General features: G+C 46.0%; 2 protein-coding genes across 17 annotated transcripts in view; both read left to right on the top strand.

The window, feature by feature from the left end:
* The first annotated feature begins 3,102 nt into the window (after positions 1–3,102).
* ATP5F1B (ATP synthase F1 subunit beta) lies at positions 3,103–9,785 on the top strand. The gene is made up of 10 exons (XM_082751073.1): positions 3,103–3,339; positions 3,809–3,991; positions 4,220–4,394; positions 5,085–5,206; positions 5,461–5,645; positions 6,157–6,315; positions 6,661–6,783; positions 7,439–7,651; positions 8,271–8,472; positions 9,522–9,785. The coding sequence occupies exons 1-10, from the start codon at positions 3,213–3,215 to the stop codon at positions 9,617–9,619; spliced, it is 1,587 nt and encodes a 528-aa protein (XP_082607199.1). The 5' UTR covers positions 3,103–3,212; the 3' UTR covers positions 9,620–9,785.
* Positions 9,786–11,361: 1,576 nt separating this feature from the next.
* The window catches only part of BAZ2A (bromodomain adjacent to zinc finger domain 2A), a 34,100-nt gene continuing 17,738 nt past the window's right edge, over positions 11,362–27,723 (top strand). For 3 of the 16 annotated variants that reach the window (XM_082751081.1, XM_082751080.1, XM_082751079.1), the window contains exon 1: positions 16,919–17,115. Coding sequence is in view for 12 of the 16 variants with exons in the window: in XM_082751085.1 (XP_082607211.1) it covers positions 26,369–26,504 (136 nt within the window). In the remaining 4 variants the exon portion in view is untranslated. Of the gene's footprint in view, positions 11,665–12,870; positions 12,941–16,408; positions 16,494–16,903; positions 17,442–26,366; positions 26,505–27,723 lie in introns of those variants that run through there. The other 13 variants (XM_082751076.1, XM_082751089.1, XM_082751084.1 and 10 more) reach the window with 10 other exon arrangements.

Raw genomic sequence — 27,723 nt, 5'->3', positions numbered from 1 at the left:
AGTATTTAAGAATTAAGAAATACTGAAAGTATTTAGAATTGGAATGTGATTCAAAGATATTTAATGATAACCCAAATGTCCAAGAAAAAGTTAAATTACTTGATAATCTGCTAAGAGGACAAAGAAATGTGTGATACATTTGAGTAATCTGGAAACTTAGGAAAGTCTTTGACACCTAGGTTTAGTTATATGTACCGATGGTTAATAAAATTTTGGCAAAGACCAAAGCTGGTGATGCAAAATGAAAGGATCTTAACACTAAGTCAACAGTAAGTAAAATTACTAGCTAACACAAATACAGTACTAATAATGTGCCAGGGATTGTTCTAAATACTTCTTTCATTATTATTAATCTTAAGTCTCAAAACAATCCTCTGAGATTATTCCCATTTTATTATCTCTTTTATAGATGAGGAAAGTAATGTTCAGAGAATTTAACTTCCCGATGACATCTAGTAAGTAGCAAAAACAATTTTAACCTAGACAGTCTGGCTCCAGTGACAGTACTCTGAGGGCCATCTTGGCCTATTTACAGAAATTTCAACTCTAACAATTGAGGGAGGCTAATAAAATATATAGGACCCCGGGGCACCTGGGTGGCTCAGTGGGTTAAAGCCTCTGCCTTTGCTCAGGTCATGATCCCAGGGTCCTGAGATCGAGCCCCACATCGGGCTCTCTGCTTAGCAGGGAGCCTGCTTCATCCTCTCTCTCTCTGCCTGCTTCTCTGCCTACTTGTGATCTCTGTGAAATAAATAAATGAAATCTTAAAAAAAAAAAAATATATATATATATATATATATGGGACCCTATTAACTGGGATGCTGCCCAGCGAAATGGAAAGTGCATGGATCATAAATCAAAAATGTGTATCATGTCTTATGATGCAGCCCACTGAAATTATCTTTGATCCACCTTTGCCATGGGATGAATTCCTAGTTGTCAAACATTACTAATTGGTTCTTTTCAGTCCTTATTTTATTGGATATTTATTGTGATTGATGATATTGACCACTTTCTCAACATTCTCTTTCCTGATTATTTTTTTTATTTCCTGATTTTTTTTTTTAAGATTTATTAGAGAAAAAGTGGGGGACAGGGGAAGAGGGATACCAGGAATCTCCAGCTGACTCCCTTCTGAGTGCAGAACCTGACATGGGGCTTGGTCTCAAGACTGAGACCAGGACCTGAGCAGAAATCAAGAGTCAGATGCCCAACCAAAAGAGCCACCCAGGTGCACCGCCCCGCCCATGCCTTTTTTAAGATTTTTTTGTTTGTTGTTTTCCATTTTATAGATAGAGCAAGCTTGAGCAGGGGAGGGGCAGAGGGAGAAGGAGAGAATCCACAAGCAGATTCCCTGGCTGAGCACAGATCCAGTGGCAGGGCTTGATCCCAGAATCCTGAGATCATGCCTGAGCTGAAATCAAGAGTAGGCTGCTTAACTTGACTGAGCCACCCAGGTGCCCCTCTCTTTCCTGATTCTTCACATTATGGTCTCTGGTCTTACTCTTCTGTTGCTTCCTTTGCTGTTTCATTTTTTTCTACCAGCTCCATACATGTTGCTGTTTTCTTATATTGTTTCCATCTAATTTTAGGCAAGGTTACCATAGGCACCCCAAACTTAACATTCTCTTCCTATTTTCTCCTTTAATTTTTTGATAGCTCTACATGCCAAACAAAACTTTTTCACAATCATGCAGAAAGATGAGAACCTATGGGAGCTGGTGGGAGGAAGTCTAGGGAGGTAGTGCCATGATGAACCCTATATAGCCATGTTTGTTCTAATAGATTAAGGGTCTCTCCAACCCACTCCCAGATAACTTTGAATAAAATCAATACTATAGGAAAGGATGCCCTGGTCTTTCTGATTTTCCATAATCAAGGAACGTTTCCACACATCTACCTCAGCCGAGTCTCCACTTCCATCCAAAGCACTGAGATCTGGCTTTTGCTGATCTCTTTACTACCTTTTCTTTTTTCCTTCACCTCCAACCTTCCTCACCTGCAGTTAAACAAAAGGAGCATACAGTTTCATGCAAACGTGGGCTTGGAATAGTCTTTGTACTGTAGCCTAGGAATTATTCGGTTTCACAACAGGTATATCCATCTCTGTCACTTTGAGACAATTCTCCTACATCTCTAGGTGACTCAAGTTTATCCCCTCCTCCTTTCTGTACCCACTGTATCCTGTATTAATCAGGACCCATCTCACTTCACTGCATTGTTTTGTGTTTTTTTTTTTTTTTAAGATTTTATTTATTTATTTGACAGACAGAGATCACGAGTAGGCAGAGAAGCAGGCAGAGAGAGAGGAGGAAGCAGGCTCCCTGCTGAGCAGAAAGCCCCATGCGGGGCTTGATCCCAGGACTCTGGGATCATGACCCGAGCTGAAGGCAGAGGCTTTAACCCACCGAGCCACCCAGGAGCCCCTGTTTTGTGTTTTTAAGAGGGAGGTCCTGGGTGGCTCAGTCCATAGATCAACTGACTCCTGACCTCAAGATCATGAGTTCAAGCTTCACATTTTTTAACTTTATAAAATAATAAAATACAGGAGGTCCTAAGTCTTAATTATCTTTGTTTTCTCAATGCCCGGCACACATCTGTTAAATGACTGGGTTACATTAGCTTCCTACGTTGTACAGTTTTAAGTGGCATAGAGTGTCCACATTCCTGACTTCCGAAACTCCCTGGAAGCTTCCAATTCCACTACTGCGAAAGAATAACCGTGTTTTGAATCTAAAGACTCCTTCCTGACTTCCCCAAGGTCACCGTCAGTGGCGCTTCCCGACTCCACTACTACTCTAACCCCCACCCCTGAAACCGTCACTGAGCCCAAGGTCTTATCTAAGGTGAGAGCCCAAGGACGGCCAAAGACAGCCGGCATGCTTCACAACAGGAACTCGGCCCCTTTCGAAACGTAGTTCCGCCAAGTACTCTCTCCAACTGACATCCTTGTTGTCCAATTATGTTTCGAGGCTCTAAAGGTTGCAACTAACCTGACAATGTCCAATAAAAAAAAAGGAATTCAGATTGGCACCAACTTTGACCAATGGTTGAAAAGATCAACGATTATTAACCTATAGGAGCAGCACTGAAAGTGATATTCAGCAAATTCATCCAATGGACTTGGTTACTGCAGAGTAGGCCTCGCCCCAACGGCGGGGGAGCTGGTGACCTGGACTGCCGCAGCGCTCAGTCTCCACCCGGGCTCCGCCATGTTGGGTTTTGTGGGTCGTGTGGCCGCTACCTCGGCCTCCGGGGCCTTGAGGGGACTCGGCTCTTCAGCACCGCTACCCCAAGCCCAGGTCTTATTGCGGGCCACCCCGGCAGCGCTCCAGTCTGGTAAGTGCCTTCCTTTGCGAGTCGGGTTTGTTTCTGCCACGCAATGACCTTGAGCCGGAGGCCGATTGTCACTCGGGCCTAAGGTATTTCTAATGTTAGAAGGACGTCAGAGCTAGCGCCCTGCCCTCTAACGGCGGGAGAAGAAGAGTAGGTCGCCTATGGGAGCTTTCTTCGATCTAATTTATCTCATTTTGGAAAAGGGGCTCTCTGTGACGGAAAAGTGCGGGCAGGTGCATTGATATTACGTCAAATGGGGACACGGAGCTCTCGAATAATGGGGTTTGGGGAATGGGAATATCGTGTAGGTGCTTTCTCGGTTCCTGCGCGCCCCTCCCTCCGGGCTCGTCTTTGTTATAAGCGTGAGAATGCCGGTCGTAGGCCATGTTTACCAGTTCTTGTGGGTTAAGATGGGGCTTTCCATGACCATTAATTGACCTGACCCCATTTCTTCCAATATCTTGTCTGTTAGCTAGAGACTATGTCGCCCAAACATCTCCTTCGCCGAAAGCAGGCGCTGCCACCGGGCGCATCGTGGCGGTCATCGGTGCAGTGGTGGATGTCCAGTTTGATGAGGGCCTACCACCCATCCTAAATGCCCTGGAAGTGCAAGGCCGGGAGACCAGGCTGGTTTTGGAGGTGGCCCAGCATTTGGGTAAGTAGACTTTGTTAAGAATAGTAGTGGTTGTTTAGTCCAAATAACCCCCAAATCAGTCTGCCTTCTGTGATGATTTTATCAAGATGACTTTCGTTCTTCTGAGTGTGCTGAAGCCACATTTTAGGTACTGAGAAGGAGTCTTGGTTGATCTTAGGTCTTTTGTGCCAGCTGAACATTAAACGGGAAGCCTACTTGTCCTGCATAACTCTGCAATCCCTTCAACAGGTGAGAGTACAGTAAGGACTATTGCCATGGATGGTACAGAAGGCTTGGTTAGAGGCCAGAAAGTTCTGGATTCTGGTGCACCAATTAAAATTCCTGTTGGTCCTGAGACCTTGGGCAGAATCATGAACGTCATTGGAGAACCTATTGATGAGAGAGGTCCCATCAAAACCAAACAGTAAGTATCCCTTTTGCTGCATCTGCATGCAAAGGATCTGCTTTTTCTGCAGGGTTTTTTGTGTTTTTTTGTTTTTTGTTTTGTTTTGTTGTTGTTTGTTTGTTTGTTTTAGTAAGCTCTGCACCAGACCTGGCCCTTGAACTCAAAGGTCACATGCACTACTGACTGAGCCAGCCAAGGGCCCCTCTTTTAGTTTTGTACGTTAAGGCAACACCTTCTAGTGTAGCAAAATTTTCCTGCAGAGAATGCTCAGAATGCTGATATATTGTTATTAAAACCACAAATGTCGTTTCTGAAGAAAATTAAGGATGCAGAAGTTTTGATGTAAAAAAAAAAAAAAAAACCTGCTACTTAGGGCTCAAGTTGATTATTTGAGTTTTCATGCCAGTGGCTTTGGTTGTGGGGTTTCCAAAACTGTCAGGACAGTATTACCTATGGATATATGAAGAAGGGCTGGTAGGTTAGGGCACAGTAAAAGGAAAGTCTTTGTGACAGTTAAAGTTGTTAGGGATTGAGATTATTGTTTCCTGAGATGATTGAAGTGGAATCCCCTTTATTGCAGAATGTCAGGTGTGGTAGCACCTCCAGTGTGTGTGGAGTGTTACATAAGAGATGAGATTATGAGTAAAGGGTTAGACTTGAGAACTGAGAGGAACCTTTCAACAAGATCCTCTCTTTCTGCGTCTACAGATTTGCACCTATTCATGCTGAGGCTCCTGAGTTCATGGAGATGAGTGTTGAGCAGGAAATTCTGGTTACTGGTATCAAGGTTGTGGATCTGCTGGCTCCATACGCCAAGGGTGGCAAAATTGGTACGTTACTGGTGGTACATATTTTCCAAATCTAATGTGGGAAGAAAAATCTTACCATGTAATGAGTCGGTACTGGGATCTATCCTTCGCTGATGAGTTGCTTCTGACTTTCGTTCTTCTGAGTTTGCTGAAGCCAGATGCCATTCCTGAGAAGGGAAAAGATAGAAATCCGGTGTAATTTTTTTTTTTTTTTTCTTTAAGTTTTCTTATTTGGGAACACAGAACTCTAATTGTTTCTTTTCAACCTATTCCAGGGCTTTTTGGTGGTGCTGGAGTTGGCAAGACAGTACTGATCATGGAGTTAATCAATAATGTCGCCAAAGCCCATGGTGGTTACTCTGTGTTTGCTGGTGTTGGTGAGAGGACCCGTGAAGGCAATGACTTATATCATGAAATGATTGAGTCTGGTGTTATCAACTTAAAAGATGCTACCTCCAAGGTAAGTAGTGAGCTGATTTATGTTCACATAGTAGTAGTGCCAGGAAACCATTTTAGCTGACTGCATTACTAGCCGAAGCCATGTGTTACATTTTCATTTCATGTGTCCTTGGGCCTGTGAAGGAAATTCCTGTTAGTGTTTTCTCTGCAACTTGTAATACACTAAGGCATATTTTCTTTCTTCTTTAACATTACATTCCATTTCCAGACTTTTTAGGAGGTAGTCCCACCATTTGAAAGTTAATTTTGGGAGTTGGAGGTAATTAGATGTCTCAACCCTATTTTGTGCTTTTCACTTAGTTTTATTTTCTTCTGTTTTGGGAATTTTGCCTTAATAGGATAGGAAATTGTGTTATTTTGAACTACATCTCTAAAAGGGAAAAGACGTGCGGTAACCAAAATCTTGATGATTTCTGAGGAGGGTTTTTGGGTAGATTTCTTGGATTTGGGGACCTTGTATATACGGCTTCCATATCCTCTGCTGGGTTTTCTGATTGTGTATGGTTATTTAGGTAGCTCTGGTGTATGGTCAAATGAATGAGCCACCTGGTGCTCGCGCCCGGGTGGCTCTGACGGGACTGACGGTTGCTGAATACTTCAGAGACCAAGAGGGTCAAGACGTGCTGCTCTTTATTGATAACATCTTCCGCTTCACCCAGGCTGGCTCTGAGGTAAGAGAGAAGGCTTGAGAGGACTTGTTTTCATTTACCCTTTCCTTCTTTTTTTTTTTTTTTTAAAGATTTTTAAAAATTTATTTATTTGACAGAGAGATCACAGGTAGGTAGGCTGGCAGAGAGAGAGAGAGAGAGAGAGAGGGAAGCAGGCTCCCTGCTGAGCAGAGAGCCCGATGTGGGACTCGATCCCAGGACCCTGAGATCATGACCTGAGCCGAAGGCAGCGACTTAACCCACTGAGCCACCCAGGCGCCCTCATTTACCCTTTCTATGGGATGGTGCACATCAGGCTGAAGTTGTAGACACCTAACACCTTTGTTCTTCTTTCTCTCTTTTTTTAAGGTGTCTGCTTTATTGGGCAGAATCCCTTCTGCTGTGGGCTATCAGCCTACCCTGGCCACTGATATGGGTACCATGCAGGAAAGAATCACCACCACCAAGAAGGGATCTATTACCTCTGTACAGGTAAGAACAGTTAAGTGGATGAAAGTCTAATTTATATAAAGGTATATATAGAGAAGTTACTTATGTCTCAAGATTTTTTACCAGGTTAATGAGCTCTCTGAAATGATGTGTAAAACTCTATGTGAATGTTACAGAGACCCTAAAATGTGAAAAAATGGTCACTTAAAGTAGGAAGGCATACATGTGAACATAGATCACAAAAGTAGTGGTTTCCAGCTTGCAGAGTCTAAAGCTGCATGGAAACACATTAAATACATGAATACATATATTTTGTATATACACACACACGTAAATATTCACACATAGTAAAATTATCTTGAGTGTCTAAATAGTTGTAACTTTTCAGTGACTCTAGTGAACCATTATAGTCATGCAAGGTCTTTTGTTTTTAACTGAAAGTGTGGGTATCACTACAATAGTTAAAATGTAGGATGAAGAACAAAAGGAATGACAGTGAAAACTTTTTTATCACAGCTTGGAGGGACCAGATCATCTATAAGCTCACTCTACTAGTAGGGATGGTAAGAAGACTTTTTGAGGTGATTTCTTAAATGCTAAGATGGAATGAGATGATGAAGAGAGGTCAGAGAAGGGGGGGGGTGGCTTAAATTAGCTGGCTTCCTGCTGTTGCTTATGGGTTCTTCATTCACTTTAGGCTATCTATGTGCCTGCTGATGACTTGACTGACCCTGCCCCTGCCACTACCTTTGCCCATTTGGATGCTACCACTGTGCTGTCCCGTGCTATTGCTGAGTTGGGCATCTATCCAGCTGTAGATCCTCTGGATTCCACCTCTCGAATCATGGATCCCAACATTGTTGGAAGTGAGCATTACGATGTTGCTCGTGGGGTACAAAAGATCTTACAGGTGAGTATTGTAGGTGAGATTGGTGGCCATAAAGTCATTCAGTGGGTTTGGGGGGACTATATTAATAGCAGATCTTTCCCAGTGATTGTGTAATTTGCTTTGGAGTAAGGAAAGATGAGATAAGCAGGTGTTTTTTTTTTTTTTTTTTTTCTTTTTTAAGATTAATTTTTTATTTGAGAGAGAATGCGCATGAGGGGGAGGGAGAAACAGACTCCCTGATGAGCAGGGAGCCTGACGCTGCTCAGTCCCAGGACCCTGGGATCATAAGCCAAGCCAAAGACAGACATCCAACTGACAGAGCCATCTAGGTGCCCCAAGATTGGCAGATTCTATTAGAGAGTGTGAATGAGGTCTCTAGGGTTTCCAGGTATTTAGATTTGGAATCTTAATTTTTTCTAATGGCACCAGACAAGAAGTTGGTAGGGCAAAGCTTGGTGTGAATACAATGTGGTATTAATCCGTAGGTGTCTGTCCAGATTTTCAAAAATTGGGGTACCTGGCTGGCTCAGTCAGTAGAGCATCCAATTTTTGATAACCAGGATTGTGAAATCAAGCCCCACATTGGGCATGGAGCCTACTTAAAAAAAGAAAGATTCAGTCCTCTCTTGTCTTCTTATAGGACTACAAATCTCTCCAGGACATCATTGCCATCCTGGGTATGGATGAACTTTCTGAGGAAGACAAGTTGACTGTGTCCCGTGCACGGAAAATACAGCGTTTCTTGTCTCAGCCATTCCAGGTAGCTGAGGTTTTCACAGGTCATATGGGGAAGCTGGTGCCTCTGAAGGAGACCATCAAAGGATTCCAGCAGATTTTGGCAGGTGAGATTTTTGAGAATAAAGCTGAACGTAAAATGGCAGAGAAGCTGAAATCTCTGGAACGCTCATTGTTCTAAATTCCCATTCCAGCACCCATCAAGCAATATATAAGTATATTGTGCCTAGGTAAATATTTATTTATTTATTTATTTATTTTTAAGATTTTATTTATTTATTTGTCAGAGCGAGAGCGAGCATAGGCAGAGTGGAAGGCAGAATTAGAGGGAGAAGCAGGCTCCCTGCAGAGCAAGGAGCCAGATATGGGACTCGATCCCAGGACACTGGGATCATGACCTGAGCCGAAGGCAGCTGCTTAACCAACTGAGCCACCCAGGCGTCCCAGGATAAATAATTTTTTAAAATAAGCTATTTCCCATCAGTGTTTTTTGGAAATACTCTCTATTTACTTTAGAGAGTGAAACTTGGGTTACTTGTTTGTTGTCATTCAACATTTACTGAGGGTTTTCAGTCTTAGCTACTCTCTCTTTTTTTTTTTTAAAGAGGGAGTTACTTTATTTTTTTAAAAAAGATTTTGTTTATTTGACAGACAGACATGTAGGCAGAGAGGCAGGCAGAGAGAGAGGAGGAAGCAGGTTCCCTACTGAGCAGAGAGCCCGATGCGGGGCTCGATCCCAGGACCCTGAGATCATGATCTGAGCCGAAGGCAGACGCTTAACCCACTGAGCCACCCAGGCGCCCCTTAGCTACTCTTCTAAGTGAAATACAGGTCCTTATAAGGAAGGCATTACTACCCTGTTTTTTACAAATCGGGAATCTTAAAACACAGAATAGTTTAAAATAACCGGTCCTGAAACCTAGCCAAAGTAGAGAGCAAATAATTTGAATCCAGGTTATGTGGCTGGGACCATTTATTCTTGATCCATACTGTATCATGTCTTGTAAATTGGATTTGTAACAGAAGTTTGTTAAGATTTCTTGGATGACAAATTGATTACATTCTGACTGGTGGCCCCAAGGGGTGAAGAATAATATATACTGCAAAAAGTGTATCTTTCCACTTAAAACCGCTGTTTTTTTTTCCCCCCATATAGGTGAATATGACCATCTCCCAGAACAGGCCTTCTATATGGTGGGACCCATTGAAGAAGCTGTGGCAAAAGCTGATAAGCTGGCTGAAGAGCATTCATGAGGTCCTTTTGGCAAACTAAGCACTGGTGGTCCTCTGTGCTTTGCTTCTCCTTGCCCCTAATGCAGAAATCTCGGTTTGCTCTGTAGGCCACATGAGAGCCTTGTTTGAAGACATTGTGTTCTGTCTGAAGAGTATTTAAGGTTTCCAATAAAACGTACACCCCTCAGAACTGGTCTATTTTTCTTGGTCCTGACAACACAGCAAACACTGAATTTTAGAGTGGCCATAAGAAATAGTACAAAGTAGGCCACAGATGTTTGAATGGGGTCATCAAAAATGAAAAGCCATTGTCTTGATGGACAACTGTGGGTCTTACGAGGGGTTCCCTGTTGATATGATTTCAATAGTAGGGCCTCAGCTTTGGCCTTTTTATTTGTAGAGGCAGATTGTTTGCCTCTTGAATATTCTATATAGTCTTTTCCTGATTGGTTAAAAAGCAATAGGGATATTTTCAGAAGCATATTGGGCAAAAATGGGTCTACATTCTGAGAACTGCTATTCTAAGACAAAGCAGGGGTCAGTGAATTGAATGAATCCGATTTTTAGGAAATTATGCTGCTTCCGAAGGATGAATAACCTGCAAAAATGTAGTCAAAAGGCCCACCCCTCTGTCTTAAACTAGGCTTGCCTTTTTTTCTCCATACCCACCTCCCCCACCTTTTTTCAAAAAGTGTCTCTGACTTCTGTCTGCTGGTTGTTTTTTTCGGCAAGCTTAGAGCTGTGAATCCTTGAGGCAGTGTATGGTATAAAATAAACGTGAGGCCTATCCTGACCTCTGCTAAGATCCTTTAGGAAAGCTGGAGAGATTGAATCTTACAAGGAAAAGCAATCTCCAGGGTTTGTGGGGTTGGGCTTTTGAACTAAATGGGAGCTAGAGAATTTCCCCTTACTTCAGCCACAAAAGTGCAGGGTTAGGAGTGCTAAGAAGTACACCCGTTTCAGTGTGAAACAAATGCGTATTAAAAGTGCAAAGTCCTTTTGGGTTCCCTGTTAAACGTGGTCTTTCCCGAGTTTAGGGCCCATCTCCTACTGCCCTCTGGTGGTAGGACTGGAGGCTGCAAGAACTCTGATCTCACCATTTTGAAATCCATAAAGGCCATTTGCTGGGATGTGGTTCTTAGCTAATGACTGTTTACAAACCAGCTGGGGCTTTTGTCCTGAGGAGGAGCCTGCATCTATAGGCTCCACCCCTGAGGCATTCAAGTTGGGTCGTAGCAGGGCGGGGACAAACTGAGATCCCAATTCAGAGGCCCCTAGGGGCTGAAGGTTGGGGAGGGGCCTTGGGAGAGGTGCCAGGGGTGGAGCAGGGGCCTGTAAGTTTCCTCCCATCTGCCTCTGACGTCTTTGGCACTAGTCTCTCCAGTGTCATGATCTGGACAGAAGGTGGAGCCCCTGAGCCGACTGTGCCGGGTCTTTTGCTCCCAGAAAAACCTGGATTTGGGGAAATGCTGAGTTATGGGGGTGGGGGCATGTCCTCTAGGTCCTTATTCCAGTGGGTAAGAAAGAAGCTGGTGCAAAAAACCCCAGGATATAGGGGTCAGCCCTTTCTGCTTTGTTTTCCCATGTTACCCAGATGCAGACCTGGTAACTGATCCTTAAGGTCGTTTGTATCCTTCCATCCCCTCCCCCACACGTTTACGTGTCTCAGCATTCATCGAGAATCTTCTCCCTCTCACTGGCTGCAACTATTTATTTCCTTCCCCCTTTACCACTCTCTTCCACCACGCCTCTGGAGTGTCAACACAGATCTAACCTTCCTCCATATTTCTCCTGGTTCTGCCCTGTCCTCGCCTCCTCCTCCCTCTCCACCCAGAGAAAGCCCCGCCCTTCCCTCCTCCCTCCCCACCCCAGTCTGTCACACAGGGACATCACCCTACAGCAGTTCAGGCTGTGGTTCGCAGGAAGCATACATTGGCTTTTTGATTCGTGCTAGTTCCCAGCTCACAGTTTAGGAGGATCTAACACCAGCCTTCACGTGAAGGGGGAACCAAGGACAGAGAGGAGCTGGGTGGTCCCAGCTTTGGAGCCCTGCCAGCAGGACATGGGTAAGTATGAGGACCAGCCCCCGGGGAAGGCCTGAAGGATGTCTACCTCCCTCCCCGGCTGACTCAGCAGGGGTGGGGCCTAACCTTTGCTCTTTTGGGGGGTGAAGGAGGGGAAACGGGACCATAGGGGCACAGGGCTCAGGTGGTGAGTGTGCGGACCCAGGGATCGAGAGCACTGACTAGCGCCGGTTCCCAGGAAGAACCTGAGACTCTGCACCTTGCGGGGGGGGGGGCTCCCCCACCTCACCGTCCCACCCGACGCCCCAGCCCCTTGCGCCTCCCCTTTTAAGCTGCTAAGATTCAAGTAATATCTTACAGTATTCACTGCTGGCCTCCACCCCAAAAAGTAAAATCTACTTTTTGTTGCGTTGGAGGATTTCTAAGGTGCCTTTCCTTCCCTTATTTTCTCCCAGGCCTTTTAAGTCCCGGTCTTCTCTCCTCCCCCACCGCGACCCACCACCAGGTGGGGGCTGCACTGAGCAGCTGCTTCCTGTTGCCCCAGAGGTTGCTGCAAGGCTGGTGGTGGTTGGGGGAAAACTGAAGTAAAGCCGATTCTCACGGTCCCACAGCAGTCCCACTAGGGTTGCTCCTGGCGGCAACCCCCCTCCCCCCCGCCCCAGCTCCAGTCACTAACACTGAGAGGCAGGATTGAGGTTGAAAGGCCTAGGAGGTCTTTGCCCTCGTGGCTTCCTGATTCCAGAGGCTTTTAAACTTGGGTAGTGCTGGAGGAAGGCTGTGTCTTTCCACAGCTGTAGGGAATGGTGCCTTGTGGAGCTGAAAAACAGGGAACCTGTTCATCTAGCAGGGCCGCTCTGCATTACCCCAAGCAGCCGCGGCCTTCCTCCGGCACCCCCACTCCTCCTTGGCGTCCTTGGGATTCCCTCCCCGGCCTTCCTTTGTGAGGAGATCTTTGCAGGAGTCCCGAGATCGCGGTCGGAGCTCTCCCCAAGTCCTCCAGTTCGGACCCACCACCCTCCCCCTCTTAACCAGAGAAGTTTGTCTCTTCTTCCTGGGATCTCTTCTCTTCCTCCATCTGGGATCCTTCCTGGTTCTGGCCCCTAGGAGACGCCACCCGCTTTCTCCCTCCCCCCGCGGATTCTTCGCGACCGCCTTACCCAAGCGCTTGTCCCTACTCCAGTAGTTCCTGCCCCTTTAAGTGCTACCCCCCCCCCCCCGCGGCACCGCCGGCGGCCCAGGGCTTGGGGGGAGGAGGCGACGCCGCCACCCGGCTCGGGCCACCTGCGCCGCCGCCGCCCGCGGCCCGGCCCAGCTCGAGGTGAGGCTTGGCACCCCCTCCCGGTACAAGAGTCCCGGGGTAGGGCCGCTCCTGCAGTCCCCTGACCCGGGGATCCCCGCTGCCCGAGACTCGGGATCTGACTCTCCCCCTGCGGGAGCTGCCCTTCCTCTCTCCCTCGCACTATCTAACTCGCCCATTTCTCCCCTGTCCTCTGCGACCGGAATCCGGAGGCTTCTCACGCGTCTCCGCCAACCTCTCCCGAGTACCCTTCCTATCCTAGACCCAGGATCTCCCCCTCCCCCGCGCCCTCCTCGCCAGAAAAATCTCCCGCTGTCTGGGTTTCGCCTCCTCCCCTCTGGATCCAGAGCTTTCCCACGCCATCCTAACCTCCAATGGGAGGGGGAATAACCGCCACCCCGCTCCTCTGCCTTCTCTGTAGTAAGTAAGGGTTGGAGGTTTAGCATAGACTATAGTTACTTTCCGACCCTGCTACGCTTAGACCTTCAAGTTCAGCTAAGCCCTATCCAAAGCTTTTCTGTAGCTCTCACCCCACCCTACCTCTCTTGGAGTTTGGGGGTCTGACCTCAGCATCCATCAAGCAGCCGTGATGAGAAGGCCCTCTTCTTGGACCTGGGGTGGGCTGGTCCGGTTTAGAATGGGGGCAGGAGGGCACACCCAGAATCTCGAGATTCTTGGCTTAAGGGTCTGTTGGGAGATAGTGGGTGAGAGGCTGGAAATAAGCTTCTAAAGGTGTTGGGGTGGTGGGAGAAGAGAGGGAATCTTAACTTTCTCTGCTCAGATGCACAGGGAGTCCCCACTCTAAAAACTATGGGCTTGCTCCATCCGCCTCTAAGACGACCTTGGAGAAGCTCATTGGGGACTTGGAAACAGGTCTGTGGGTGACTTTGAGGGGACACACACCAACTTGGAGAGAAGAGGAGGAGGATTTATGGTTCTTTTGATGTGTTATAGGAGAATCTAGACTCCCCAACATATAGAGGGGAAGGAGACTGTTTTGCAGGAACCTGGAGAGGGAAGGGAGCAAGTTGGAATGGTTAGGGAGTTGAGGGCTATCTCCCTACTAGACCATATTAATACTATAAACCATTCAGCCAGAGAGGGCAGGGAAACTAATAATTACCTCACCTCTATTGGGGAATTCCCCCTTCCTCCAAGTCCAGCTGTGCCCCTAGCTCTGCCTCTTTTTTTCTTGTGCTTTCATCCTTCCCCCTCTCCGATCCTCCACTCCAGAATGAGGGGACAGGGTGTCTGGACTTGTTTCACACTCTGAGTCATGTTCCATGCCCTGGAAGATAGCTGGGTGGAGGAGAGGGGTGGTCGGCTGTGGTGTTGGGGTTGAATTCCAGGAGTATCTGGAAGGGGAGAGGGAGGTAAAGGGATACAAACGAATCCCCTTCTTTATCCCTTTCTTTCTTTCCCCTCCCAGCCCCAGCCATCTGGCTTCAGAGTGAAGCCAGGCACTATGGCAGCTGACCCCAGAGTCGGGGTGGTGCAGCAGAAACACAGGAAGGGTGAGAAAGGGGGAGCAGGTGCTAATTTCTCCCTTCTCATTTTCTTCATTACCTGCCCACCGGCCTGGCTTGAGAGAGGTTCTGAGTATTTCCTAGATATCCTCACAAGTTGCTGAAAAGATGACCATTTGCCCCTCTTCCCCTCCCTAGTAGCTTCCTAAAGGGCAATGGGGTGGGTGATTGGCCCCATCTGATGGCGCTGAGGAATGTTTGGGGACATACGGGGTCAGCCTGCCCTCTGTCGTCTGGACAGGGGTTGGGTGGGGAGAGCAACACAGCTGCTGCCTGGAGTGGCTTCTGACTAGAAGTAAATACCCAGCTGTTGGGCATATTGACACCCCACCCTCATCCTTGCTGAAAGAACAAGGAAGATCTCTGATTAGATGGGATGAGGAGGGGGTCTTCTTCAGGGAAAGGTAATTGAAGTCTTTCTGCACCAGATGGGAAGAATGGATCCTGCCCCACTTTCATTTCTAATCGCAGGTGGCCCTCCTATCCAACATCCCTCTTCCCTACCGCTCCCGGCTGGGATAGTCCTAGAGGTTGCCCTGGAGACTTGGCCTGGGGCTCGGAAGGGGTGGGGGCAGCCAGTGGGGCACAGGAGTAACCGGCTCTTCCGGAGCGTAGTGGAGCCAGCGGGTGGGTGTGTGTGGGTGTGTGGTGGGGGGAAAGGGCGTGGCCACACCCGTCTGACTGGCGCAGGCTCCTCCCCTCCCTCCTGTCTCTGACTGGCCAGCTCTACGATTGGGGGCGGGAGATAGGAAGATTCTCCCTCATCTGCCCTGGAAAAGGGAAGAGGAAAAAAAAGATAACTAGCTCTCTTCCCCAGCTCTTTAGGAAGCCACTTCCAATCCCTGAGCTCTAGTCATCTAGTTTTATTATTTATTATTTTTTATTTTGGAGAAGGTGGGGAATTCCTTAGCTGATATTTGCTGGATCCCTTTCTCCCGAAGGAAGGATCCCTATCCCCCCTATCCCCTGAGTTGTGGCCCCCACTTAACTCAGGAACTTAAGGTCATCATGCTGTTAGTGTCTTTCTTTCTTTCTTTCTTTTTCTTTATTTCTTTACTTCCAGTCGTGACCTATAAATCTATTACTTAGTCAGGGAGGACTGAACGGTTTTGATTTCTACCTGTCTACTCCTTCCCCCTGGTAATCTACTTTTCTCCGGAACAGGAGAGAAACCCTTCTAACCCTCTTAGCCTCTTTCTTCTAGCCTCCACACACTAAAGCTTTGCTAAAGCTCACTTCGTTATTAGCTTCTCTGAGCCATTTGTAGTGGGGAGTAGAGTTTGTTCCCAAAATTGAGGAAGAGCCCACTCATCTGTGGAGTAAGGAAATCCAATCCAGACTGATATATTTGGCCTTGCCTTGCCCTGTCCCCATCCAGTTTTCAGATTTTCTTCCTCTCCAGACCCTGAGGGAAAGGTATTTGTTGACCCTTCAACCTGCCAGTTTCATTATCCACACTCTGTTCCTCTTCCAGAATATTCAGCAGCCTGAGTTTTGCAATTGTTTGTAGAACTGCATTGCATTGAATAGGAATTATCTTGAAGCCTGCAAAGTTTGTTGAGTTATAAACCTGGTTTCTGGTCAAATTTTATCCACTGTTTGACCATGAATGAGTTTGTTAACTTCTCTGGGCCTTAATTCATCTGCCATATAAGAGCAGGTTGAGCTAGAAATTCTCTAAATTCTAACATATGACACTTTTCCATCCTGGGACCCCGCAGTTGACATTTTAGATGAGAGCCAAACTCTAGTTCCCTGCTAGTTCTTTCCTGTTCTCAGGTTTCACACAGTCATATGGCCCTATCAAAAAAAGTACTGGGGTTATAGAATAGGTGGACATTTGGGGCATCTTATTTGCAGTGTCAGTTTTCTGGCTCACCTCCTGCCACTCTGACCAGGTTTAGGCTAGGTTCAGGTCTTCCTTGACTGGTTCCAGAGCTGAGTTTCTTTTTTCTATGCACAGGAATCTTCCCGACCCCCAGAACCCTGCAGATGTCGCTGGGAAAGTGGTGATCCAGGCAGAACGAGGCTGCCTCCACCGGACAGAGGTGAGTAGGCAGCAGATGCTGCAGGTTTTTGCCTTTCCCCACCGCTTTATTAGGACTGGACTTTCCTGACTAACCTTTCCGCTTTGGCACTTCCACTTTTCAACTACCCAGCCTGGGAAATAACTGCCCTTGAAAATTCACCTCCACCTCCCTCCAGGGGAATGGCACATGCCTTGGTCCTAAAATTTTGGTCTAGTCTTTAAGGTTAACCTTTGGGATCATGGCACGCCTTTCAGTTTGCTCTGTGTGAAACAGGACTACCGCCCACAATGAGACTCTAGGCAGAGGGAGCTGTCGGGTAGTCTGGCGGCGCTAGGACCCAGATCCGGGTCGGGGAGCGAAGGTGACGGGCACTAGGACCCGGCGATGGAGGCCGAGGAGGGCGGCTCTCTCTCGGCCGCAGCTTCCCCGCCCCCTCCGGCTTCGGCTCACTCCTCCCCCGCCGGCCATGTTGGCTCCGCTCGGGCCCCGCGGTTGAGCCGCGTCCCCCTCCCCCCTCCCGGACCCCAGACCCCCTCCCCCGCGGCCCCCTCCCCTCCTGGCGCCCGGAGCGCGGCCATGTGAACCGCCCGTCCCCCGGGGAGAGACAAGCCCCGAGCCGGGCTGGACGCCGCCGCCTCAGGTCTGTTGGGTCTGTGGCTGGGGGCCTGAGGGGAGGGAGCCCCGCTTTCATCTGAGGCTTCCCTCAGGGAACAGAGGCTCCGGTGCTGCCAGGAGCCTTGCTGTGGGCGAGAAGCTGACTCGAGCTTATTTCCTGTTAGGACCCAGCCTGGGGCGGGGGTCTCCCTGCCCAAGGGACTGGAGGAGAAGGGGGCTGGCGGGTCTGCTGAAGACCCGGGCTGGGGCGGCGGGGGCGGGAGGAGCTGTGAAGGCTCCCGGCGACGACGACGACGACGGCGGCGGCGGCGGCGACGACGACGAGGAGGAGGCGGAGAAGCCGCCTGCTTGGTGATGACTCCTGTGGGGGACTCGGATGGAATCCCCGGGAGGGGCTCCACCTCCTCGGGTGGGGGTGGGGACTGCCCGAGTGCGACGGGTGGGTGAGGGGGTTCCCTGGGCGGGTTAGACACTCCGTTTGTAGGGATTGGGGCGTTTTGGCAGCGGCTGGTGGAGGTTAGAAAGGGTTTCCAGGGGTCTCAGGGTCTCTCCCTCGGTGAGGGGTGCACGTTCTCTTGAGCGTGGCAAGCTGGAGAGGGCCTTGCTGGAACGGTGCTGTGCTTAGCTTGGGGCCCTCAGAGTCCCAGGAGTCTCCCACTCCAGGGAGGGGGGTTGATACTGAGGTGCCTGAGCTGGGCTTTTAGGAAGGGAAGAATAAAGAGGGATCTCCTTGGCAGGGGATCCCTCACTAAGGGGATCCCCATTTCCGTGGCAGAAAAGATGATCCGGTATCATCCCTTTCTTTGCTGATGTACCCAATTTTCAGAGGAAAGGCAATGCCAATAACAGACGTCCTTTGTAGGATTTATTGGAGTGCGAGATTTGCATCCTTCGGGGGGCGATGGGGGGGTAGCTTCCACCTCCATCTGTACACAAACAGCCCCTCCCCCAAGCCTCCTGCAGGAAGTGGCCGGGAAATGGCAGCTGTGCGTTTGCTGCTGCGTCTCTTGTTGTTTTGAAATGTCCATTTTAATCAGATTTAGTTTCATTTTCTGAGGCCTTCTGGGCGAGCTTGGATCCTGCCAACCATGTGGTCTTGGGAGTCTTTTTGTAGGACTTTTTTGGGGGGGGGGGGTAAACTTCATTTGTCAACTGGAAGTGTAGTCACTGCAGTTGACTCACTGAATTCCGGTCTACCTCCCCGCTCCCCTCCCACTCCAGAGCATCTCTGCCTCCCTGTCTGGATTTTTTTTTTCCTTGAGCTAGAGGTCATAGAGAAGCAAACTCAGTCATCCACCAGCACCGCTGCACTTTTCAGTGCTAGTGATGCAAATTCTCTGAGCATAGAGAGCTTCCAGGAAGACTTGGGATCTTTTGTGGCACTAGAGTGACTTTTTAGGGTCCTGTTTAATATATTCTTAAATATAACTTTTTGTATTGCAGAGCACCTTGTCAGGTGAGCTTTTGCGGTGAAGAAGGGTACATTCTGAGAAGTGAAAGAAGAATGGAATTTATGTGTTGGGGTAGGAACTGAGTGAAGGTGATGGGCTTATTCCTTACTGGTGATTCTAGCCTAAGGATAGTCCCTGTGGGAAGGCTGTTAGTTGATGTAGGGTGCTGAAGGGTTTACCTTCTGTAGAACCAGCTAATAAGGAGAGTTAGCTGTCATGTGACTTCATCTTCAATCCATAAAAGACATTTTGTCTCTTGTTACCTTTCTTGGAGAGTGGTGAGCTTTTTTTCCCTCTGTGCTGCACAGAGTCATGTGTCCAGATTTTCTCTTTTCTCTGGCCTGATAACTGCAGAAGATTTATACTATAGCATATAGTGATGGACTGTTTGTACTGTGTCCTCAGGCACTTTGTTAGACACTGGGTTTGGTTAGAGGAGTTGGCAACAGGATTTTATATTTTAAGAAATGACCTATTAAGATCATTTGGACTATCCTAAAAACTGCTTAAGGCTGGCATTTAGATAATCTTTTCAGTATTTTCTGGTCCCACCTGAATTATAGGTTCCTAGATGAGAGATCCAGGTAGGAATAGATGGATGTATGATTATGTGACAGCAGCATCATCACAGTTAAGAGAGCATTATTGCTCTTTTCAGTGGAGCTGTTGGGGTTGATATTATGGAAATAATAAAAACAAGTTTAGTGTCATTGTCCTTTTTCTTGTCTCTTCTTGACTGGTTGGTTCTTTTGAATTGCTTTCTGATGGGGTTGATTCGACGCTGATTTTTGGGACCTGACAGAATAGTAGATTGGTTTTCCCTGTTCCTCAACACGTAAGAAAGTGAAGGAAGGAAAAGGACCACTCCCAAGGAATTAGAAATTGATTTTGTTAAAGTAGATTTGACTTATTTGATACATGATTAATCAGAAAGCTGAATGAAGCTAATTTTTCTGTGTCCTTTTTGTAAACTAGATGCATTTTTCTTTCAAAGCAGTGGATTTCTGAATATTGTTTTGTTTGTTTTTGTTTCCTTTGTAAAGGAAAAAATTTTGAGGTGTGGAGTCAACTATGCAGGTTGACCTCAGAGGCAGCCAGAAATCTAGAATGCCCTGAGAGTCTCGTCTTGCAGTCTTGTGGTTCTGGAATCAGGTGGGAATCAGGTGTTGCCAAGAGAGAAGCAAGGCTTGTCAGGGTGACTGTGTCTTGCTACCATTGACCTTTCTGATTACCTCTGAAGAGGTTTGCTACATTCTTTTACTGTTAAACTGTGTAGAAGTTATCCTATAATTGGTATGATGTTTGATGTTGTTTCTTGTGTGTACAGTAAAGCAGTATTGCCAGAGTTTTTATGTCTTATGATATAAAGTGAAGTATAAAACTCAGAAAGTATTCCTGGGGCATATAATCTTCCTAATTTGTTTCTTGAGATAGGGATGTCTTCATATACCCCATAGCCCAAGATTAATACTTTATCAGCATTGTTGCATATGGGTCAGAGGACTCTAAAATAATTTCTTTACCCACCGTGGGGTTTGAATTTAGGACTTAGAGATTGAGAGTCGCATGCTCTACTGAGCTAGCCAGGTGCCTACAGAAGGACTTTTTTTTTTTTTTTTTTAAACCAGGTTGTTGGTCTGTATCCTTTTGAAATTTATGAAATTCTGCAAAATAGAAAACCTATCTTTGAAGAGCTCTGGAGATTGTTCTTAGATTGGGTCACTGGCAGTAAAAGTAGTATTGTGTTAATATGTTAATGTTTTATCCTTCTAGTTACAGAGAATAATTAAGAGGGCATTTTACAAACAAAGGATGATCTAACTTTATCAAAAATTCATAAAAAAACTAAGACATGAGGGTTCTTCTTTTTTTTTTTTTTTGTAAGAGATTTTATTTATTTATTTGACACAGACAGAGATCACAAGTAGGTGGGGTGGGGGGGGAAGCAGGCTCCCCACCCAGCAGAGTCCAATGTGGGGCTTGGGGCTTGATCCCGGGACCCTGAGATAATGACCAGAGCCAAAGGCAGCCGATCAAACGAATGAGCCACTCAGGCGCTCTGACATGAAAGGTGGTCTCACTGCTTTTGGTGTCCTTGGGTTGGACTTTCCATGACCTATCTCACTAAAGGGGATTCTTAACCTGCCTGCTCAGCTTAGGTTTTTGTTTTTTTGTTTTTTTGTTTTTGTTTTTGTGGGGGTGGGGTGGGATGGGTTATCTTCTTCAAGGAAAGGGTTGAGTCCTTAACTGTTAGAACTGAAATTCTGAGAAACGAATAACCTTGTTACAACCTCTGGAATGTAGCTTTTACTGTCCTATTATTTCAGAGGCATTTCCATTCTTCTGACAGTGAAGTGACTAGCGAGAACTGTGGCAGAAAACCTAATCTAGATCATCATATATCCTTTTGGGTACATGTTGGATAAAATCATATATATCATATATATCCTTTTGGATATATGTTGGAGAAAATAGCCAACAAATATTTTAAAACCTACTATGTACCTTGAGTGTTTTTTTGTTTTTTTTTTTAAGATTTTATTTATTTATTTGAGAGAGAGACTATGAGAGCAAGCATGAGAGGAGAAGGTCAGAGGGAGAAACTGACTCCCCGTGGAGCTGGGAGCCTGATGGGGTACTTGATGGGACTCTGGGATGATGACCCCAGCTGAAGGCAGTTGCTTAACCAACTGAGCCACCCAGCACCCAGGCACCCTGAGTGTTTAGTTAAATCAAGCAAAACATTTTACTATTTAGAGCTCAAATTTACTGCCCTTTACATTCTCAGTACTTCCCAATTTCTAGGCCTTGTTTTCTGTAGGGGACAAGATTTGGGGCCTCTCTTCCCTCTAGAAATTGTTACCTCTGAAAAATGAGACTGAGTTTTTGGGTTCTCTGAGCAAAAACCACAACCTTTATTAGATGAGTAAGCTGGCAGTGGCAGAAAAGATAGATTTCTTCATTCATTTGTCCAATCTGTGGGTTCAACCAGTATTTCCTTTGGTTCTTTTATGTATTTTGCACTAAATTAGGTGCTGGACATACAATGGTAAAACTTAATATCCAACTGGTGCTGTAGAACCTGCATGGTTTGGAAGAAATAAAGATGGAGAACAATCATCTTTGTGTTCTGAGCAGCCTAAACATGGCAGTTGCCTTTGAGTTGCCCCCCTTAATATATGTAGTCTTTTTTTTTTTTCATTCTCCTGCCTCATTTCCCTGACTGTGAAAGGGGGTTAAAAAGAAAGCACATTTTGAGAGAATGAGCCTCAGTCCATACATGCTGTAGTCTTGAGTCAGAGTTCTTCCAAGGGCAGATTGTTACCAGGGCTGTCAGAATGGACTGAAGAAGACATGGGTTGGCATTTTGAACTCTGAATTGGTGGAGGAAGGCTGCTTAGCCAGGAAGGGATTTTTAGATACAAAATTCAGAACATCTTTGTATCTCCCTCAGGGTGTGGAGGTAGGAATTGGGGAATGGGGCAGCTTTTGTATTATAGCAAGATTTTTCACCTTTAGCACTAATGATATCTTGAGCCAGACGATTCTTTCTTGTGATGGGCTATCTTGTGTATTGCAGGATCATTAGAAGCATCTCTGGCTTCTTACTAGAAGCCAGTAGTGTATACCTTTCAACATTACTAAATGTTCCCAGAGGCAAAATCACTCTTGGTTAGGAACCACTGTATTAGAGTATGGTTCATGAATCCAGAGATGAGTAAAGTTGAGAAAGATCCCTTTATAACATTCAGTGTTATGGAGCTAAAACACAGTGGGATGATATATTTACTATACAGTAAAATTTGCGTTTCCTGTTTAATAAAGATAAACATTTGAAAGCTCTCCCCACCTCTTTCCTCCCTCCTCCCAAGTTTAGGAACCTCTCTGTTTTTGGAACTTTGTTATATGCTATATGGGAAGAATGAACCAAAGAGCTGCAGATACTGCCAAAGTTTCTAGCTGGATGTGTGTCTTGTCTTTCTTGGGTAGCCTCAGAAATCTGAGTGGTAGGATTGGCCAGGGCACCTGCAGTGGTGTTGAAATTTGTAATATTTATTTCAAACACTTTGTGCATTGTCAGCCTTTTTGTGTTAAAATCACGTCACAGGGCCACAGAGTAAGTAGCTCTTCAATTGGGACTAAGAAAAACAGCCTTATTTGGCCATGTGGCAAGGGCTTAATTGCTTCAAGCTCAAGGAGCAATGTCCCTTAATTCTTACAAATGAAACATAGTCTCTTCGGAGATCCATTTACACACAACCGGGACTGGGCTGGGTACTGGCCTGATTGTACTTCCTGGTTATGAGAGCTGTCTGCTATTCTGGGGGTTGGGCGCTGACTGATTTCTTTTTTCTTTTGGCCAAAATCCTATTAGTTCAAAGGAAGATAGTCTCCTTTGCTTTACCTGTTCTCCTTAGTAGGAGGGAGGGCATAGATGGGAGGTCATAATTTACCTTCAGGCATTATTGTGAAAAGCATCTTGGGTAGGAAGGTGAAAATGAAATAACCCTGAGTTTATTGCTTAGAAGAGGTGTCCACATTTTTACATTGCTGTAAGTGTGATCCCATAGTTAAGTGACATCTGAAATTGAGTCAAGTGTAAGGAAGTGTGGCTGTTGGGACCATTACTCCTAGTTTTGTAGTACTGCTAATGGTTTTGGGTTTTGTGTGTTTTTGGTGGTGTTTGTTTGTTCTTAAAAAGACTTATTTATTTATTTATTTGACAGACAGAGATCTCAAGTAGGCAGAGAGGCAGGCAGAGAGAGGGGAAAGCAGGTTCCCTGCTGAGCAGAGAGCCCTATGTGGGGCTCGACCCCAGGGATCATGACCTGAGCGGAAGACAGGGGCTTTAACCCACTGAGCCACCCAGGCGCCCCTGGTGGTGTTTTTTAAGATTTTATTTATTTATTTGAGACCGAGACAGCAGGGGATGGGGAGGCAGAGGGAGAGAGAAAATCTCAAGCCGACTCTGCTCTGAGTGCCGCTTGGGGCTCAATCCCATGATGCTCACATCATGACCTGAGCCAAAATTGAGAGTCAGATGCTTAACCGACTGAGCCACCCAGGTGCCCCCAGTAATGGTTTTAAATTATATTTTTATCTTTGGGGTCTGGTTATCTTTCTATCTAAAAGGTAAAAATTTTAATGAAAAATTTTTCTAATGATGAAACTGAGGCTCAGCAATGTTAAGTAACTTGTCCAGGGTCACACAGCTAATGGTAGTAGACCTGAGATTTGAACGTAGAGCCCACTATGTTGTGCTGTTTTCACTGTACAGCACAAAGAGTATTTTATATTTCTTGGAAGCTTTTTGTAAATGAAGTGATTGTGGTTCTGATGACCCTTCAGTAGAGGCTAGTGGGGAAACAGACCTCAGGCACTAGATAACTTCCCATTTCTTTTACTTATCTGATTTCTGGGAGCCATCCATTTATTCTTATTAGTATGTAATTTATGAGACCAGAAATGCTGTGCTTTCCTGGAGTAGCAGAGAGGAGATCATCACTAGTTTCCTTACAGATTCAAATAGAAAATGGAAGAATGAACTGTGGCCTATAATTGAGTGGAAAGATATAGTTTGGGGGCGCCTGTGTGGCTCAGTGGGTTAAAGCCTCTGCCTTCACCTTGAGTCATGATCTCAGGGTCCTGGGATCGAGCCCTGCATCGGGCTCTCTGCCCAGTGGGAGCCTGCTTCCTCCTCTCTCTCTCTGCCTGCCTCTCTGCCTACTTGTGATCTCTGTCAGATAAATAAATAAAATCTAAAAAAAAAAAAAAAAAAGATATAGTTTGGTGCACATAGGACAGAAGGTGTATATGTCACACACATTGGAGGTGTGGCTGTGCATAAAACTGGGGGAGGAAGTGGTGGAGATCAGATGGAATGGGCTCTCCAGGAATAGCATTTCTAGGACTTCCGAAATGAATAACTGCATGTCCTCTTTACTTTGTGGTGTAAGCTTTGGAAGAAACCTAACCTAAGGGATTAGGGAATGAACTTTCCTCTTGGGTGTCTTTAATTTCAGAAGCTTATCATACCATGATGCTTATTTTTCGGACCCCTTATTACTGAGGAGTGGCCCTTGTAGGAAAATCCTTGGGGATCCTGAGGTCTTTGTAGAAGCCAGTTTCTTTGATGCACAGCAGGTTTAGCTCCGTTGCATATTTTAGAGTGAAGATGGGAAATCAGTCGATCCTAAATACTTATTCCCCTATGTCAACAAAATATGAATTGTTTTTTATTATTATTTTTTTAATATTAGTTAAAATTGGTAAAGGTAGAGATAGGGTATTTAGCCTAGAAAATCTTAACAGCCATCATATCATAAATACAGGGTTTATATTTTATGTTCAGGACACCTAATGGTGTTTGATTTGCATTACCTAGTATATTTAGGAACATGAGTCTTTTTTTTTTTTTTTTAAAGATTTTATTTATTTATTTGACAGAGAGCAGAGAGCCAGATGTAGGGCTTGATCCCAGGATGCTGAGATCATGACCTGAGCTGAAGGCAGAGGCTTTAACCCACTGAGCCACCCAAGTGCCCCAGGAACATGAGTTTTAACAAACCTTGGGCAGTGGTCATATATGTTCATAATCTATTTATTTAATTATTTTTAAAAGATTTTATTTATTTGAGAGAGTGAGCAAGAGAGAGAGCACATGTGGTATGTCGGGGGAAGGCAGAGGGAGAAGAAGCAGGCTCCCCACTGAACAGAGAGCCCAATGTAGGGCTTGATCCCAGGACCCCGAGATCATGACCTGAGCCCAAGGCAGACGTTTTATGGGCTGAGCCACCCAGGTGTCCCAGTACATCATAAGTTTCTGATTGATACGTCAGATTTCACCAATAATTCTTGCTTCTGCTTCCTTTGTTTCTTCCCTTTTATCTTTATCAACTACATTCTGATCCAGGACTTCATTTCTTCTCATTTCTAGTACTATATCACCTCATATTCAGGACAGGGCAAAAAGCTTTTTAACTGTACTACCCTTCCAAGGAGCCACTGCCCTTTACAAATGTAAGATGTCCAGCTATTTTCTCTGTGACACTTTACTTTTAAGCTATAAAACCAAAACACTAGGAAGTAACCATAATAGGTATAACAGTAATGTTCCTTGGGAAACTCTGTAGTCAGTTTTCCAGCTCTGACATGTTTCTGAGTTGTGTTCTTAGAAAATCATGAAAAAGAATAGAAGAGTTGCCAGATGACTTGAGTTTTGCCATTATGGTCACTTTTCCTAAATGTGTTCTTTTCAGATCTCTTTGCTAAGATACCTTCTTCAGATGCCTAGGGCTATGGATAGGATAACATGGAAATTATTTAACTCAAGTATAATAATAAAACAAAGCAGCATATGTATCAGATATGCTTTTTCTGCCAACACCCTGATCTCCATGGCTTCCTATCAAAAAGATGACATCGAGAACCTTCTGTGGTCCCTGGGAGTGGGACTCTGGCCTTACCTTGAGGGGAGGGAAGACAAAAGGATGCAAAGTTTAAATGTTATAATAGAGGGTTAATAATATCATATCTAACATAGAGGGATAACCTGGACTGGAAATTAAGAGTGTGGGGTTTACACAGGGGGAAGATTATTCCATGCTGTAGGGTCATTGCCCAGGTTAGAGATATATTTCCTCCTCCTCTTCTCTTTTTTTCAACCTGTACTTCCCGAAACATCTCTCCTCCTCCCCCCAGTACATAGGTAGGAGAAGGGTAAGTAGATGGAGGGGAGGGGGCATTCCCTGTAGAAGATTCCAGGTGATATAACCTTGTTTAACCGCCAGTATTTTTTTTTTCCCCTCTCTCTTCCCTCCTACAGAAATGGAGGCAAACGACCATTTTAACTTTACTGGCCTTCCCCCTGCACCTGCTGCCTCAGGACTGAAACCCTCTCCCTCCTCAGGGGAGGGCCTCTACACTAACGGGTCTCCCATGAACTTCCCCCAGCAAGGGAAAAGTGAGTGTGAGGGCCACATGGCCTGGGGAGGGAGTGGGCATCATTCCTTTAGAGCAGGTTGATGGGACAAGATTTGGCTCCTCTCTGGTCTAGCTACCTCACAACAGCTCTTTTTCTTGCTAGGTGGGGAGGGAGGAAGTAAATCCTCAGAACTTCAGCTGCTGGAGAGAAAGCAAGTTTCTAAGAACAGGTTCTAGGGGTTTATGGAAAAAGCACTCTTAGTCTTGACTTAGGTTGGAAGGGGTTAGGAAAACATACTGGCTTTTTCATCTTGGCCTGCTCTTCTGTCACCCCTGTTCCCTGGCTCCTGCCAGAGAATGGTGAGATAGCCACTGCTTCCAATAATGACTTCTGGACCTGTGAGAGAGATAAAGGTCCAGCCCTCTGAGAAGCTGTTTTTAAAGGTTAGAGATCTAGGATTGGGGGTGGAGGGATTGGGTGAAGGTTGGGATGTGTTTGCCTTTTAGTTTGTGTAATAGAGAAGAGGGTAGATACTTGAAGTCTGTGCCACCCCTGTCCTTGAGAGTAGAAGAGCAGAAGATAGGGAAAGAGTTTTAATGCTTACCTAGTTCCCTAGAGAGAAACATCTATAATTCCAGACGGAAGTGTTGCTGCCAGGATCAGGTCTTTTCCTGGATTTGGCTTATCAGTTGCTCTGTACATAGTTCTGCCAAGTACTTCTCTAATCTTGCCCGGATTTCAGGTACTTTGTTTGGAAGCAGAGAGAAGCCCAAATGCTTCCCACTTCCCTCCGGCAGAAAAATACTGCCATAGCCTTATCCTTAACCACCTCTCCCTTCTGTTCTCTCTAAGGGGGTTGCAGATAGATAGAAGTGCCTTTATTTCACTGTGGACCCCCTCCCCATCAGTTTCTTTTGTATCTTAGTTCCTTTTATTTGAATTGTTCTCCAGTCCAGAGGTTACCATTGGTGTTGAGAACTGAAGTCTGTAGTACTGACCATGCAGTCATTTTCCCCCTGCAATATTACCCTCCAGTTTCTATGCGGAGGGGCCAAGCCCAGCCTTCTGAGTTGGGATCTTGCCGCTGTGGTGACTGCAGATTCTATTCTTAGCCCAGCACAAAGTGCTGGATCTGCATGTGCCAGTGAGGTGGAGGCTGTCCCTTCTGGTGCCACGGCGGGGCCAAACGGGCTCTGGGGTAAGGGGGTCCTGGAGAATTCAGTCATGCCACTCCAAGGGAAGAATTCCTCTAGGGAAT

Source organism: Mustela nivalis (assembly GCF_964662115.1).
Source record: "Mustela nivalis genome assembly, contig: HAP1_SCAFFOLD_2298, whole genome shotgun sequence".
In the NCBI taxonomy this organism is placed as follows: Eukaryota; Metazoa; Chordata; class Mammalia; order Carnivora; family Mustelidae; genus Mustela; species Mustela nivalis.
Note: the sequence above shows the minus strand (reverse complement) of the source record. Positions and strands in the feature narration are given on the sequence as shown.